This window comes from Giraffa tippelskirchi, chromosome 6 (genome assembly GCF_054371585.1).
Source record: "Giraffa tippelskirchi isolate mGirTip1 chromosome 6, T2T-mGirTip1v1.2.pri, whole genome shotgun sequence".
In the NCBI taxonomy this organism is placed as follows: Eukaryota; Metazoa; Chordata; class Mammalia; order Artiodactyla; family Giraffidae; genus Giraffa; species Giraffa tippelskirchi.
In genome coordinates this window covers 113553324-113570826 of record NC_137280.1, presented here as the reverse complement: position 1 = coordinate 113570826, position 17503 = coordinate 113553324, and the positions used below count along the sequence as shown (strand labels likewise).

Here is a 17503-nt window from a genome sequence, read left to right as displayed (position 1 = left end):
GTCTTTCTGGAACTCTCTTGCTTTTTCAATGATCCATCGAATGTTGGCAATATGATCTCTGGTTCCTCTGCCTTTTCTAAAACCAGCTTGAACATCTGGAAGTTCACGGTTCACGTATTGCTGAAGCCTGGCTTGGAGAATCTTAAGCATTACTTGACTAGCGTGTGAAATGAGTGCAATTGCTAGCCTTTAGCAGTATGTTGTATACCTATCAGCAAGCTGTTAATTAGAGAAAGGAGATGTCTCAGTGTGGCACCAGGCCTCTCTCCCACAACATGCATTTTGAGACAACACTGGCACCAGGTGAGTCATCGTGGGCCATAAAACAATTGACATGAATCTTAAAGAAAAGCAGGTTTCCAAATAAATATATAGTTTCATTGACATGGATTAGGAGAATAGTGTATGAGTAAAACATACAGATTTGTTGAGCCCTTATCTGAGTCTTAAGCAGAACAGACTTGAAGAGAGACAGAGTCTAGTGTAAATATATAGTTCATTAACATAGCTTAAGAAAACCATTTCCATAAGAAAAAGCGCATTGGTTAGCTCAAGGTTTGAGAAAAGTTCAGTTAAGGTGGAACCAGGTTTTGTCATGGCAACACTAGAATTTTAAGGGAAACCTTTTAAATTTGTATAGAGAAGGGAAAAAAATCTGACACTTGTGGTTTGTTTCCTCCTGCTGCTTAAAAGAGAAAAAATGTCTAAGACTTGCAGCCTATTCCTCCGTTTGGAGACCCCTGGCCTCCCTGCCTGTTACCCTCTCACTACTGGAAAAACCATAGGTTTGACTATACATACCTTTGTCAGCAAAATGATGTCTTTGTTTTTTAAATATGCTGTCTTGTGCATATTTTTTAAAAAAATTGAAAATATATCATTAGAGTACATTGCTCAAATTGGGATTGCTGGGTCATATGTATAGTTTGTTAGTCACTGCCAGAATCTTGTCCATAAGCACTATACAAAATGGCAATATTCTTTTTTATATTTATTAGCTAGAATAATTCTCTTTTGAAGTATTTTTTTTTTAATTTATTTTTAATTGGAGGATAATTGCTTTACAGTGTTGTGTTGGTTTTGCCATACATCAGCATGAATCTACCACAGGTATGCATATGTGCCTTCCCTTTGGAACCTCCCTCTCATCTCCCCCTCCCCACCCCACCCCTCTAGGTTGTCACAGAGCACTGGGTTGAGCTCCCTGCATCATACAGCATATTCCCAATGGTTATCTGTTTTACATATGGTAATGTATATGTTTCAATGCTATTCTCTCAATTCGTTCTACCCTCTCCTTCCCTCACTGTCTAACAAGTCTTTTCTCTATGTCTGCATCTCTATTGCTGCTCTACAAATAGGTTAATCAGTACCATTTCTCTAGTTTCCATATATATATGCATTAATATACAATATTTGCTTTTTCTGACATACTTCATTCTGCATAACAGGCTCTAGGTTCATCCACCTCACTACAACTGACTCAAATTTGTTCCTTTTTATGGCTGAATAATACTCAATTATATATAGGTGAGAGTGAAAGTCACTCAGTTGTGTCCAACTCTTTGTGACCCCATGGACTATACAGTCCATGGAATTCTCCAGGACAGAAAACTGGAGTGGTTAACCGTTTCCTTCTCCAGGGGATCTTCCCAACCCAGGGATCAAACCCATGTCTCCTGCATTGCAGGCAGATTCTTTACCAGCTGAGCCACAAGGGAAGCCCATTATATATATATATATATATATATATATATATAGTTATATATATATAATTATATATATAATTATATATAATTTTATACACACACACACACACATACATAGATACCACACACATATATATACCACAACTTTATCCATTCATCTGTTGATGGACATCTAGGTTGCTTTCATGTCCTGGCTATTGTAAATAGTGCTGCAATGAATATTGGGGTACATGTGCATTTTAGAATGATTTTTCTCAGGGTATATGCCCAGTTGTGGGATTGCTGGGTCATATGGTAGTTTTATTCCTAGTTTGTTAGGGAATCTCCATACTGTTCTCCATAGTGGCTGTATCAATTTACATTCCCACCAACAGTGCAAGAGGGTTCCCCTTTTTCCACACCTCTTATTAGCTGGAATAACTCTTTAAAGAGAAGCTTCTTTTCATCTATTTGGTTATCTAGTAGTATAGCTTATATTGGAAGAATAGGACAAAAGCTTGATTCTGTATCCTTTTTTTTCCAGTTTTCAAAATAATTGATTCATGATTGTTTGAATAATATATTGTTAACATTCTTCAGCAGTGACCAGTTAGGTTTTTTTTTAAAGTACTATTATGAACTTACAGATTTAAACTTATTTGTGTATTAGTCACTCAGTTGTGTCCAACTCTTTGTGACCCCATAGACTGTAGCCTGCCAGGCTCCTCTGTCCATGGAATTCTCCAGGGAAGAATACTGGAGTGGGTTGCCATTCCCTTCTCCAGTTAAACTTACTTAGTATGTTTTAATTCATTGTATTCATTATCCTTATTGATGTTCAGTGGTTTCATTTTTGGCCATTGAGAACCTTTTTAAGTTGGGTCTTAAGTTCTTTTGGTATGACCCTAGTAGTATCTGGTAGATTCTTTGCTCATAGATATGACAGATATTCTAATTCGTCTTCTATTAATATGTTTCATTCTCCAGATTTGCAGTCAGCTATTCCTCTCCAGGTTACCCCAGTTGCTTTTAATGGGAAATGTTGTTTGGGGATGACACTCTGGTCTTTAGAGATGTTCTTTTCTACTGGATAAATCAGAGGATTCTGAAAAGTAAAATTACTCTGGCTTGATGTTGCGCATAAAGCAAATATGTATCAGTATGAAGTGATAGGTATTGAAAAACCCTGGATTGGGAGTTAGTTCCTCTTATTCATTCACCAGATATTACCTGTCAGGAGCCAGGTACTCTTCTCTTGTGCTGAAGATACAGCAGTGAAGAAAAGTAGGCAGAAACTCTGCCTTCATGGGAGCTCACAGTTTCGTTAATCCTGGATTCTTACAGCTGCTGCTATTGATCTTTACTGGTACCTTACCTTTTGGAGCTTTCCTTATTCACAAAATTGTACTAAGTGGTCTTTAGTGTCTTCGCTTGAAAAGTTGAATAATTCTGTTTCTTGTCTACACACTTATTTAATGTTTGTGGTGTCACTCTCTCTCTTTTCCCTATATTCTTATAGAAATGACAGAAGAAGAACAGTTTGCTCTGGCTGTCAAAATGAGTGAACAGGAAGCTAAGGAGGTGAACAGCCAGGAGGCGGAAGAAGAGGAGCTCTTGAGGAAAGCCATTGCGGAGAGCCTGAATGTAAATATGCTATGTTGAAAAAGTTTGTGAGGATTGATCAGCAATATTTTATTTCTGCAGTGTCATGGCTAATTAGGAACTAGCTGTAGTAAGTAGTTCATAGGGTTTTCAATTAACAGATATTTCCCATTATTATTTTTAAAAATTTGTGTAGAATTGTGAACTCAATTTAGTGTTTTGTTAATTCTGTATGGAATTAAGAGTTTTCTGCCTCACAAATTTTCAGTCCATGTCTTAAGAGAACCATAGTATTTGGCAGCTTCTGAGAAGTTACTGAGTACCAAGAAACCAAAAGAGAGCAAGATAAGATGCTTACTTCCCCTGTATTGTGGGGAGAACAAAGGGAATGAGAACTAGAGGTGGATTATGAAGAGACAGAGGAGAAGGCAATGGCACCCTACTCCAGTGCTCTTGCCTGGAGAATCCCATGGACGGAGGAGCCTGGTGGGCTGCAATCCATGGGGTCGCTAAGAGTCAGACACGACTGAGCAACTTCACTTTCACTTTTCCCTTTCATGCACTGGAGAAGGAAATGGCAACCCACTCCAGTATTCTTGCCTGGAGAATCCCAGGGACAGCGGAGCCTGGTGGGCTGCCGTCTATGGGGTCGCACAGCATCAGACACGACTGAAGCGACTTAGCAGCAGCAGCAGCATGAAGAGACAGAATGAGCAGTATTAAAATTTTTCAAAGAATATTCAATTGTGATTTGAATATGTGTAATTGAAGTTATTTTAAATGTGAAAGATATTTGCCAGTGGCAGATCCTGAGCCATTCTTTATGCCATTCACTTTTCTATATTAGAAAAAGGTTTAGTATAGTGATCTAATACAGGCGCTGGTCAACGGAAATTTTTAGGTGAAACTGAGCATTACGGTCGAGTATTCCTGCTCTGGAGAAGGCAGTGGCACCCCACTCCAGTACTCTTGCCTGGAAAATCCCATGGACAGAGAAGGCTTGTAGGCTGCAGTCCATGGAGTCGCTAGGAGTTGGACATGACTGAGCAACTTCACTTTCACTTTTCACTTTCATGCATTGGAGAAGGAGATGGCAACCCACTCCAGTATTCTTGCCTGGAGAATCCTAGGGACGGGGGACCCTGGTAGGCTGCCATCTATGGGGTTGCACAGAGTCGGACACGACTGAAGCGACTTAGCAGCAGCAGCTAATACAGTGCTTTGTACATAGTAGGCATGTAGTACATACTGTGGAATTTATTTGAATTGAGCATCTGTGTTTTGGAGAGGAGAATCTCTTAGGGACAGCGCACTCCTCTTTTTACACTTCCTATGACCCTTCATGTTTAGCTATGTTAATAATAAACTTGGTCTGGTGTGGGATCACTTGTTTCAGAGTTGCCGGCCTTCTGATGCTTCTGCTACCAGATCTCGACCTCTGGCCGCTGGACCATCTTCACAGTCCCACCAACAGAAAACCACAGACTCTGGGACCACTGAAGGCATGTCTCCCTGTTCTGGCTCCTTCTTCTCATCAAGCATAACCGTATCAGAGGGATATCATGCTGAGAGTAGATACGCAGAAATGTCCAGAATCCCTTTGGTGATATTAAAGAGGTTAAATTAGATAGTAGTTGAGATCTCACTAATATCCAGCATACTTTTATCTCCCAGGAGAAGCCAACTTTTGGTTAAACCCAAAGAAGAGCCTTTTTTACCCACATTATGTAATTCTTGATAAGTGATAACTTACCAAACCCTCTTAATAAAAAATGGTTTGTCCTTAGCCCTACTTTTTCTCAAATACCTACAGGCATATGGCAGCTGGTACCTCCATCACTGTTTAAAGGCTCACATATCAGTCAGGGAAACGAGTCTGAGGAAAGAGAGGAGCCTTGGGACCACACTGAAAACACTGAAGAGGAGCCGGTCTCTGGCAGCTCAGGAAGCTGGGACCAATCAAGCCAGCCAGTGTTTGAGAATGAGAACGTTAAATGTTTTGACAGATGTACTGGCCACTTGGCTGAGCACACACAGTGTGGGAAGCCACAGGAAAGTACTGGGAGGGGTTGTGCTTTTCACAAAGCTGCCCAGGGTAGGGGGGACACATCTAGGCACTGTCTGCCTACCCCAGCAGATGCCAAAGGTCTCCAGGACATTGGGGGCACTGTGCACTATTTCTGGGGTATTCCATTCTGCCCTGATGGAGTAGACCCTAACCAATATACCAAGGTCATTCTCTGCCAGTTGGAGGTTTATCAAAAGAGCCTGAAAATGACTCAGAGGCAGCTTTTAAAAAAAAAAGGTTTTGGGGAACCAGTGTTACCTAGACCTCCTTCTCTGATCCAGAATGAATGTGGCCAAGGAGATCAGGCTAGTGAAAAAAATGAAGGCATCTCAGAAGATGTGGGAGATGAAGACAAAGAGGAGAGGCAGGAGTCTAGGGCATCTGTCTGGCACTCAAAAACCAAGGATTTCCAAGAAAGTCCAATTAAAAGCTTGAAAGAGAAACTTTTGTTGGAGGAAGAACCAACAACCAGTCATGGTCAGGTAAGGGTCAGTGATGCTGTGATTGAGGATGATTTATTCACAGATTAAACAAGGATTATTTTAGCTGTTTTTTTTTTGTGTCGCCCTCTCCTCTCGACTTTTAAAGTAACACATATATGCTCACTATGAAAAGTTAGGAAAGTACGGAAGAGTGTAAAGAAGAGAAAATTGACCAGAATACCAGCATCAAGAGGCAATCATTATTATTTTTATGCATATAAAGTTATCTTTTCTTTTCAATTTTTCAACAAAATGAAGACTTTTCTATATAAACTTTGTTCCTTTCTCCTACTTAATAGCTTATCTTAGATCTTTTCCTATTCCTTATGCATTCTGGAAAACATTATTGTATCAGATGTATGTATCAGTTTATTTTTTGTTTTAAAATATGTATTTCTAAAAAGTTAAATTTTTGAACAGGTAGTAATGTTCAACTGACTCAAAATTCAAAAAGATATAAAGTTTGTCTTCTATCCCCGTCCTCAGCCAACCAGTTCTGCCTCCTGGAGTCAACATTTATTATTGTTTTCTAGTGCATCCTTCTGAGGATTTCATGTGGTACAAACAATGTGTATAGACACTTTTCCTCACCTTTTACACAGCTGATAGCATACTCTTCATTATTTTGTACCTTGCTTTTTTCATTTACTATCTCTATGGGATCATTCCATAACAGTACATAAAGAATTTCTTCTTTTTCTTTTGGAGGGAGAATGTGTAATACTCTATGTATGAATGAGTTTATTGTATCTAGTGTTCCTATTGGTGGACATTTAGGTTGTTTCCAAAATATTACTATTACAAACACTACTGCAGTGATTATTACTTTTTTAATTGGAAGAGCATTATTACTTTTGTGCATAAGATGTTTCATCTACATGGGAGATTTTGTAGGGTAACTTGTTGATGTAATTGGTAGATCAAAGTATATATGTATTTACAATTTTGATAGCTGTTCCTAAATTGCCTTCTGTAGAGGATGTATGAGTAGCAGCTTTCCCCATCCCCGTACTAGTACCGTATTGTCAGGACTTCTTGATCTTTGCCTGTGTGAGGATGAAACACAGTAGTACCACAGTACAGTCTTAATTTTTGCTTTTCTTATGTGTGCTTGAGACCCATTTGTATTTCCTCTTTTGTCTGTTTACATCTTATGGGCATTTTTCTTTTATATCAGTCTTTTTCTTAGTGGTTTATAGGCATCCTTTATGTATTAGGGGAAGTGGTCCTCTGTGATAGGAAGTGCAGGTAGTTTTCTAGTTTACTTTTTTAACCTCCCATAGTCATGTGTTTCTGATTTTTGCTTGAGATTTTCGATAATTTACTGAAAACGATTCTCTGTTTGGGCACATTTGCCTTTTAAAAGTTTTTCTGAGATACCCTAGATTATATTATATAGATATATATTTGTATATATGGTAGGTTAAACTTATATTCTGTTTTTTTCTCTGAGTATTATAAAAACAATCATATAATTACAAATTCTTTATAAACTATAATTTTCAAGAATATAGAATATTACTGTACTGCTTTGTGTTGCTGTTTCTGTTATTGGACTCTGAGTTTTTGGTTTTGTTTTACAGTTATGATTTTTTTTTTTTTGTCTCTTTTAAGGGTTCAAGAAATGATAGCTATGAGAAATTTCATTGCATAGTGTAGACTGCATGGATTTGGAGTTTGAATTTTTACTTTAGTGTTTTAGTAACTGCCTTTGAGAAAGCCATTTAACTTCTGAATCTCAGTTTAAAATCATCTTTAAAATGGAAGTAGTTACTCATATCTTTTAATAGTTTTAATGAATAAAGTGAATTATGTAAAATGTCTAGTATAATAGGAAATAATAGCCACTCAATAAATGGTAGTTTTCTCTAAGGGACCAGAAGGTTATTGATTGAAACTATATACGGGAATTTTTCTTCCCTAGCAGCCTTCTTCATCCATGTTCTAGAAAGATAGCTGTGTGGAATGATAAAGCATTTTTCTTAACAGCTCTTCCAGTGATTTGCCTCTCTTCCAAAGGAAAGTTAAGTTATGCTTATGATAACATTTTGTTTATTCATTGTAATTCAGAGAGGCTTCTTCTTAAAAGAATAAATTAAGTCCACAGAGTGAATATTTAATGATTTACTGTAATTCAATTTGTTAGCTTGAAAGATCCCAGGGGCTGGAGTTTTAGAACATAGACTTGTGTCAGGTTCTGAGGTTTTAAACCAGAGCCTTTAGAATAGGCTGGAAGTGATTAGAACCTAGTAGCTGGCTTTTTAGATTGAAGTTGTCTATCTTCATGAACAGGCCACCAAATACTACACATATTATTATTAGTAGTATTATTATTTGGTACTATTTGGCTACAAGAAACCAAATCAAGGTAGCTTAATTAAAAAGAAGACTTGATCATAAAAAAGATAGATTCTCATAAATTCTCAAACAGAATGGTAAACCAAGCCTAGATAAGGTACTAGGTTTAGAAAATTCATCCCTGTCTCTTAGTTATATCTGCTTCATTTTTCTCCCTGCAAACTGGCTTCCTTTGCTTCTCTGCTATACATGGTAGGTGGAAGACATTGATCCTACAGTTCCCAAAGGTAAATACAGGTTACAGGAGATTTATTCTCTCCAAATTCAACTTCAAACTTCTAGGAAATGACTTACAGCGCATATGGAGTTAGTAATACAAACCCCAGCCCAGTTGTCTGTGGCCCAAAGGGGCTATGATCCAAATTGTACAAATGGCTATGAGCCCACTTCTATACTACCATTCAAGGGGGTGAAGAACAGTCCTCAGTAAAAGAAGATCAGGTAGAAAACCTAGTAAATACTCAGTTTAGTCATTAACATTAATTTTAGAAATCACTTAGTACTTGAAAAATGCCAAAAAGTGTAAAGAACAAAGTTGGAAGTATCCACAGTCTTACCATCCAGTGATGTATTCCTTCCTCTTTTTTCCTATACCTATTTTTTTCTATAGTTTAGATCATGTTACTATATTTTTGTATTTTAACTTAACATACATTTTCTGATGTTAAAATTACTTATAGGTCTCATTTTTAATGGATGCTTATGAGTTTACCATAATATTTAAATTATTTTCCTATTGATGAATATTTCAGTTGTGATAAACATCTAAGTAAAACTTTTATTTATTTAATTACACTAATTTGTGTCTTTAGGGATAGGGAACCAGAAAGATACTGGGTTAAAGAGTTATGAATGTAGAAAAGACCTACTGTTTACTGCTAAATTGCTTTTAAGAAAGGTTGTTCAAATTTGTACTGTTTCCTTCCAGCATTGTATGAAAATGCCTAGTTCACTGCAGTGTTGCCAGTGTAGAATAGTATCTTTAAAAAACAAAAAGAAATTAATATCCTAATTCTATTGGCAAACAATGAAAATATTGTAATTGTAATTTCACATCTTATCTTGGTCTTTTGCTTTCAGGAACTGGGTAGAAAGAGTTTATGTGCTTATTAAGCATTTTCTGTGACTTTGTATCACCAACTCAATGGACATGAGTTTGAGCAAACTCTGGGAGATAGTGAAGGACAGGGAAGCCTAGTGTGCTGCAGTCCATGGCGTTGCAAAGAGTTGGACACGACTTAGTGACTGAACAACAGCTTGACTTTGCTGGAACTGCCCATATTTGAGACTCCTTGGTTAATAGAGATAGCAAGAGTCCCAGAAATAAGGACTCAGAGAAACATTCACCTTGGGGCAAATTACTTAGTCTATACAAAGGTTGCAAAAACTTTGTATAGACTAAGCAATTTGAATCAGATGATAACTGGTTTCTGGCATCACTGTGATTATAGAGAAGATTTTAATGAAGATGGAGGGGTCATCTTAATGGCTTTACAGCAGGGAGAAGAAGGATAGTATATTGATGTGGTCACTACTTTTCAGGGTCTGATCTTTAATTCTTAGTCCAGATACTGGGATTTCTTTCCCAGATTGTGTGAGAATGTGAGAACTGACTTTGACTAATCAAATATCAAGCTGGTATGTATACCAAATCTCTGTTACTTTGTTGTGGAAGAGAGACATTTTAATTGACCAGAATACAAACACACCATGACGCCTTTTTCAAGGATGAAGGATCTGGAAGGCTGAAATAATAATCGGAAAATGGAAGTTTTAAAGAGTGGTTCAACTAGGCTGTGGAAAGACCTAATAAGCTACTAGTGCCTTATAGCAGAGGACATTTCTCTGGTGATCAGATGATGTATATGTCTATTTGCTTTCACTTGCAGATCATGGTTTTGAAGCCACTGCTTGATTCTGGGTCTTTGGATTTTTCTCTTTTATTTGTTGCAAACTATCCATTTCCATTAGCATATTTGTTCATGCAGTGTACAATGTCTTGATCAGGCCACGGCTTCCTTAGTGAAAGTTACATTCCTGTCATCCTTCTCTGTTCATTTTGATTAGCCGTGAATAGTCTAATCAAATTTTGTTTGTTTGTTTGTTTTGCTCTCTTATTTTCATATTCTGGAAGAACCTTACTTTGCCTCTGTGTTTAGATCACTGCCTTTGAGGTGTAAGTTTAGAAATTAAAAATGATTTATTGAAATAAAGACAGTTTTGGGATTCTGTATTGACATGGTTAGGAAGAAGATCATTTGGAGTCAGAAAGGTCCAAGCTCCACTTTGAACAACTGCATGATTTGGGGAAGATGATTTAACCTGTCAAAGTTTCACGTTCCTCATTTTTAAAATAATTTAATAGCTTCTACTTCAGAAGGTTCTTCTGAGGATTAAAGGAGATAACACATATAAAGTGATTAGCATAGGCCTGACACATAATAGGTGTAACAATAATTAAAAAAATATTACACTGGAAAAGGTTGAGATGTGCTTTAGCCTAAGGTAGAGGTGACAGTATCTCATAACTTGTTGGTTAGGGCCTTATTTGTTTCTGAAGCCTAAGTCTTGATTGGCTGGTCATTCTAATAAAGTAAAATTCTATTAAGTGGACACCAGGTGTCAGTATTTATCTTTTGGTGTTTTTTGAGATAACAGGAACAAAACTGTTTTGTCACCACTGAGTTCAAACAAATAGGTAAAGTATTTATTACTGTTGTATTTTAGTCCTTTTGACTGTTTTGTTCAACCCTCCTTTTTCACGATGAGTACATTCCCAGTCATTGTACAGCTTTATCTTTTCTTTGACTGAGGACTCATCTAGGCTGTTCTTGTTTGTTAGTGTACTTCATCATTTACTTGAGAGAGAGAGGTGCCTAACTTGTTTAGGTTATTTATATTCTGTTAGGAGACCCTGAAAACTTTAGCTTTATATCTGTTGGAAGAAGCCTCACAGCCCAGGTACTTCCTCAGAAGTACCCCTAAGTCAGCAGTAGCTGCTTTTCCCACACTTTTCCATGCACCTACATTTAATGAGTTAACATTTGCACCAACTCTATTAATAGTCAAAGAAAATAATTTTTTCCTTATCCGGTCCCTATTTGTTGTGTTTCTTAAAAGATATCTTTTGTAGATAAATATTAACCATAGTGGCAGATTCATAGCAAAAGGAATCTTTATAACCTTTTCTTTTGGATAGCCTATATTATGTCTTGGTTCTACCAAGAGATACTTCTTTCCATTGAGAGCTGAACTTTTCTCTGTATTTCTTCCTTCCACAACAAAAGCTTCATAATTTCTTTTCTGAAATCATAATTCATTTGACTCACTAATATTTATATGCCTTGTGTTTTACACAGTGCATTGTATATATTATCTTGTTTAATTCTCACAATAACATTGTGAAGCAGGTTTTAATACTATTTTAAGATGAGGAAACCGATTGAGATGTTACTTATCCAGGATTAAAAGTTAATAGGTGATTCACCTGTGACTTAAATTCCAGTGTTCTGATTCCACAGAATATGTTCTTTTTACTTAAACTCACTGACTTTTGTAAAATGTTTTATTCTTATTACTATGTGCTGAGTATTAATGTTGAACAATTATTATTTTTTTTAAAGGAAGAAAAACTAGTTCATCTGTCCCTATATATTTAGGATGTTACATCTTTCTTTACAGTCTTCCCAAGGACTCTTTGTTGAAGAAACTTCTGAAGAAGGAACTTCTGTACCTGCCTCACAGAGGTAAGATTAAATATTATTGTGGGTCTGAATTCTCCTCTGACAGTACCAGAATAAAAGATAGCCACATGAGTGAGACTGTATAGGAACAGCTTTCCCAGGGACCTTTTAGCTCTTTTATAGACACAACCAAAGAGAAATCGTTATCTTCTAGTTCTCAAATATGCATCTCATAGAAGCGTAGTGAATTAGGGTGGAAGAGATCTTAGAGGTTTGCTTGTCTAACACAGCTATCTTGGCACAAATTCCATCTACACTATTCCTGAAAAGCAGTCACATCCTGCTACTGTCTTAACGACACTCGCTTCCTATGCCAATAACAAGGCTCTGGACTGATTTCTTTATGGTCCTTGTTCTTTCTTCCTTTGTTCCTTATGCTCATGCTTATTTTATCCACATGTCTAAACCATATACATCTTTTAAAAAGTCTTAAGATTTACATCCTCTTTGAAGCCTTTATATTATTTAGGCCACACAGAATCTGTATCACCTCACTCCATGTCCAGTGTCACTTTTAATATGATTTTATCTCATCTTTCCTTAAATGGCTGTATTTGTATTACCATCTCAGTTATTCTTGATGGATGGATTGATTGATGGGTTACCTTCTTAAATCATCCTACTTTAATAATATGTAAAGGTTGATTGGTTATAAACTGCATTAATTAGATCAGACATCCAATTACTTTTCTCTTTTATCATTAGTTAACCTTTGGGGATTATTCAAGAGCTTAATTTTGTGTTAACTGACTTTCATCTCCCAAACAGAAGTTGAGGCCCAGTTGCCATTTGCTGTTACTTAAAGCTGATGTTCTTAGGCTTTTGGTTAAGTTGATAGTACTGGGTATTTCTTCTGAGCTAATGAATGTGGCTTTGGTTTGATTCTCCTGCTGTTAAGATAGTTTTGGAAGTGGTTTTAACCGGAGTAGGCCTTCTGCTTCCTGCAGGCCTCTCTGCTTTGTTGTGGTGAGCCTTCTGCAGAGCAGATGTAGGTTTTAATAAATGATTATACGCTTTGTCACCAGGAGAGAGTTGGAATTGCAGACAATGTGGTTTGACTTCAAATTGATTAGCCCATTTAATAAATGTCAGCAAATTGTTTTGTGATGGACCCTTTGAATAGAGCTCTAATATTACATGCAGAATAAACTGTATCTGGCTTAGGTTTATAACAAATGCTCTAAAATGTTTTATTTAGAGGGAGAAATCACTTGTGGTGTCTTATCAGAATTTAGTTATTTATCATGAATCGGTGGTTATTCTCTCTGTGGTTCTTGGTTGATGTGAGGATTTGTGTTTTTAAGCATTCTCTTGCATACTTGATTAAATTAATTGCAAAGCTCTGTGAAGCATGAGGGGGCTAGCTCAGATGCTCAGATCTCTCAGCCATGTGCTTCTATGTCAGGAAGAGATTGCACTCCATGAGCAGTCAGGGTAAACCAAAAAATTGAATGAGGGTAGCCTTTCATAATTATGTTTTCCTCAGAAGAGATGCTCAACTTGGTTGGACAGATTTTTGCTGTAGGCAGTTTGGAATTGTATCTTATTTTTGTTGCTTGTAGAGCCACATCTTGAGATAAAGAGGAAATTTAACTGCAAGGTGAGGGAAAAGCTATTGTGTCAGAAGAATCTTCATATCTTCTCTTAATGAGTTTACAAAACTCTAGCTTTCAGAAGGCTGAGATGGAGACTGTAAAACACTTTTGACATCCTTATATTGGAGTAGACTTTTTTTTTGGTCTTCTGTGGTTTCATAGAGAGTCCTTACCCTTCAGCCTTCCTTTGTGAAGACTCCAAAAGGGGATTCTTTTCATTCAGTGATTTCACTGAAACCAAAGTTGTAAGCATATTTATTTTCCCTATTTTGGACTCGGAGTTTTCACTGCTGATTCCTTGCTTCCCTGTTGTGCTTTTGTGGTATTGGACAGCAGGTATCAGATTACCTGTGGCTTTGTGAAAGATTAACTATTGCTTTTGGTCCTGTGTTCTGATTTATTTTACTGGGAATTCACTTGGGGTTTGATTCTTTTTTCAGCATTGCTGCTTTGACCAGTAAGAGAAGCTCAGCCTTGATGCCAAAGAGTTCTGCAAAGGAAATCACTGTGTGTCCTGGTAAGTACCCCACTGTGTTTTTACTAGTTTCTGGTCCCTACCTTTTTGTGTCTATTAATTTTTCTGACTTTTCCAACTCGCTCTTAGGACGTTTATGTGTGATTGATGTGTGTATGTGTTCATACAACACATATATATACATACACTTTTTTTGATAGACATTGGCTCTGCATCTCACCTTTTCTCTTCTTAGAGATAGTTTGAAACTAACATGGCTCTTTTGTCTGCTTGTTTACTTACTAGTGTCATCAGAGATGGCAGCAAAGCATTCAGAGCATTTAACTCTACATTCAGAGCTAAGAGGACTTTATGGTTTGGTTTATGGGTTCTCAAAGTGGGTTGTCCTCAAATTTGCCTGTCATTAAGCAGTTTTTTTCCCCAAGGCTTTTACTGGTTAGTTTTACGTTGCCATTCATGGAGTCTATTGCATAGGAAGTTCAGAAATTGAATTTTGTGCACAGTTCTGTCATTGACTTATTTTTAATCTCCAAATAGATACTTAACCTGGGTAAGTATTGAACTTTGCTTTTGTTAATAATAATGATGAAGATACACATGTACTTTGTTTAAGGTTTGTGAAGATGTTAATTGAAAGTTGCATGTGAAAAGGTTTTGATATACAAAATAATTTAAAATTAACTAAGATATCCATTATCTAAGTGAACTCTTGAGGTGAATCATTGTATAATATGAAGAATTATTTTGTGATATGAATCACTACTTTCTAAGGAATTTGTTTTAGCTTATATATATATATTTGGCTTGTCTTAAAAGTGAGGGCTAATATATAAGTTATCAGTAGCCTCATTCATGTGAGTAACTTCCTCTGAACGTTTAAACTCTTTGGACAGCGAGAATTGGACAAACGTTACCTTAAGTCATATCTAGTTTTTCCTGCTGCTGCTGCTGCTGCTGCTGCTAAGTCGCTTCAGTCGTGGCCAACTCTGTGTGACCCCACAGATGGAAGCCCACCAGGCTCCTCTGTCCGTGGGATTCTCCAGGCAAGAACACTGGAGTGGGTTGCCATTTCCTTCTTATAACCTGTTGGGGTTAGAGAGACTCGTAGTTTTCTTATTTTGGTTTCTTTCAAGTTTTGTCTCACAGAGACTCATACTTAGTTTACACATTAGTCTAGGAAAGTCCTGCCAAAGTTTAAACATTTGGCAACATATTGTGAAAGTCTTTCTTTACTTATTTTTAAAGTTTAACTGTGTCATTTTTGTTGAAAGTGGTTTCTTTATTATTTGAAGTTTATGTGGATTATTGTCTAATGATGGTACTACCAAGTGCCATGATTTTGGCAGAAGCTCTCAGGAATACGGTGTTATTTTTGTGAAAAAATAGCATTACTCCCTCTCCATCTAGGCCTGTTGACCTATGTCATCCAGAGGGAAGCATTAAGTTAAGGATGATGGCATGTGACATCACTCTGGGATCTTGCAGGAGGAACCTGCAAATACAATAATACTGAAATCCCTAATGAGAGGAAAGTTAATGAGGAATAAGCAAGCCCTTCACCACTGTGGTTATATAACTTTTGTGATCATGATTTGCTGTCATTAACCTGCTAATTAACTCCAACTATTTGTTGATATAAGCCACTTCTAAATGAGTTAGGTAAAAGGTTTCCCTAACATTATTGTTCTTTTTGCTAAGAAAGTATAACTACTTCTCCATGGAGCTAGACTCCTGAGTCTCTTTAATTTAGTGGCTTAAAGACTTAAACATAAGACACCATAAAACTCCTAGAAGAGATCATAGGCAAAGTATTCTCTGATATAAATTGTACCAATGCTTTCTTAGGTCAGACCCCCAAGGCAATAGAAATAAAAACAAAAATAAACAAATGAGACCTAATAAAACTTACAAGCTCTTACATAGTAAAGGAAACCATAAACAAAGCAAAAGATAACCAGTTGAATGGGAGACAATATTTGCAAATGATACAACCGACAAGGATTTAATTTCTAAAAGACAAATAGTTCATATTCCTCAACAACAAAAAACAACCTAATCAAAAAATGGGCAGGAGACCTAAATAGACATTTCTCCAAAGAAGAAATACAGATGACCAACAGGCACATGAAAACATGCTCAACATTGCTAATTATTAGAGAAATGCAAATTAAACTGCAGTGAGGTACCATTGACCTCACACTGGTCAGAATGGCCATCATTAAAAAGTCTACAAATAACAAAATGCCGGAGAGGGTTCGGAGAAAAGGGGACCCTCCTACACTGTTGGTACAACCGTAATGTACAACCATAATGGAAAATAGTATGGAGTTTCCTCAAAAAACTAAGAATTACCATATGATTTAGCAGTCCCATTCCTGGGCATATATCCAGACAAAACTATTGATATAATTCAAAAAAATGCAGCACTCTTCATGGCAGCACTGTTTACAATAGCCAAGACGTGGAAGCACCCTAAATGTCTATCAACAGATGAATAGAGAAAGAAGATGTGGTGTATATGTACACGTACACACACACACACACACACACACACACACACCAGAGTATTCCTCACCCATAAAAAAAGAATGACATAATGCCATTTGCAGCAACATGGATGAAAGTAGAGATTATCATACTAAGTGGCATATGAGTTAGAAAGAAAGATAAATACTGTATGGTATCACTTATATGTGGATCTAAAATATGACACAAATAAACCTACCTATGAAATAGAAACAGACTCACAGACCTAGAGAACAGACTTTTGGTTGCCAAGAGGGAGTGGGGGAGGGATGAGTAGGAGGCTTGGGTTAACAAATGCAAACTGTTATATATACAATGGATAAACAATAAGGTTCTTCTGTGTAGCATATGCTATGCTATGCTAAGCTAAGTCGCTTCAGTCGTGTCCGACTCTGTGCGACCCCATAGACAGCAGCTCACCAGGCTCCGCCGCCCCTAGGATTCTCCAGGCAAGAATACTGGAGTGGGTTGCCATTTCTTTCTCCAGTGCATGAAAGGGAAAAGTGAAAGTGAAGTCGCTCAGTCGTGTCCGACTCTTAGCGACCCCATGGACTGTAGCCTACCAGGGTCCTCCGTCCATGGGATTTTCCAGGCAAGAGTACTGGAGTGGGTGTGTAGCATATAGAACTGTATTTCACTTCCTGTGATAAACCATAATGGAAAAGAATGTAAAAAGACATGTATATATATGTATAACTGAATCACTTTGCTGTACAACAGAAATTAACAGAACTTGTAAATCAACTATACTTCAATAAAAAATAAAATATAATTTAGAAGCTATGTATAAAAATTTGTCCTAAATGAGTGAAACACAGATTGAGTATAGTAGTCCATCTTACCTATTTTGTTTTGTCTCATATTGCTTACAGTTCCCTGGGTCTGATACTCAAGTTATAACATCATCTTAGTGCAGAAGCAGGATTACAACATCATGCCCACATTGTGCATGATGCTAACATTATT

At 37.0% G+C, this 17503-nt stretch overlaps 1 protein-coding gene across 17 annotated transcripts in view; it reads left to right on the top strand.

Moving 5' to 3' along the window:
* Window positions 1-17503, top strand: part of UIMC1 (ubiquitin interaction motif containing 1) — a 131040-nt gene that overhangs the window by 63733 nt on the left and 49804 nt on the right. For 11 of the 17 annotated variants that reach the window (XM_081501927.1, XM_081501923.1, XM_081501934.1 and 8 more), the window contains exons 4-8: window positions 3208-3332; window positions 4687-4792; window positions 5104-5840; window positions 11880-11944; window positions 13977-14053. In XM_081501927.1, the coding sequence (XP_081358053.1) occupies window positions 3208-3332; window positions 4687-4792; window positions 5104-5840; window positions 11880-11944; window positions 13977-14053 (1110 nt within the window). Of the gene's footprint in view, window positions 1-3207; window positions 3333-4686; window positions 4793-5097; window positions 5841-11879; window positions 11945-13976; window positions 14054-17503 lie in introns of all 17 variants that reach the window. The other 6 variants (XM_081501936.1, XM_081501937.1, XM_081501938.1 and 3 more) reach the window with 3 other exon arrangements.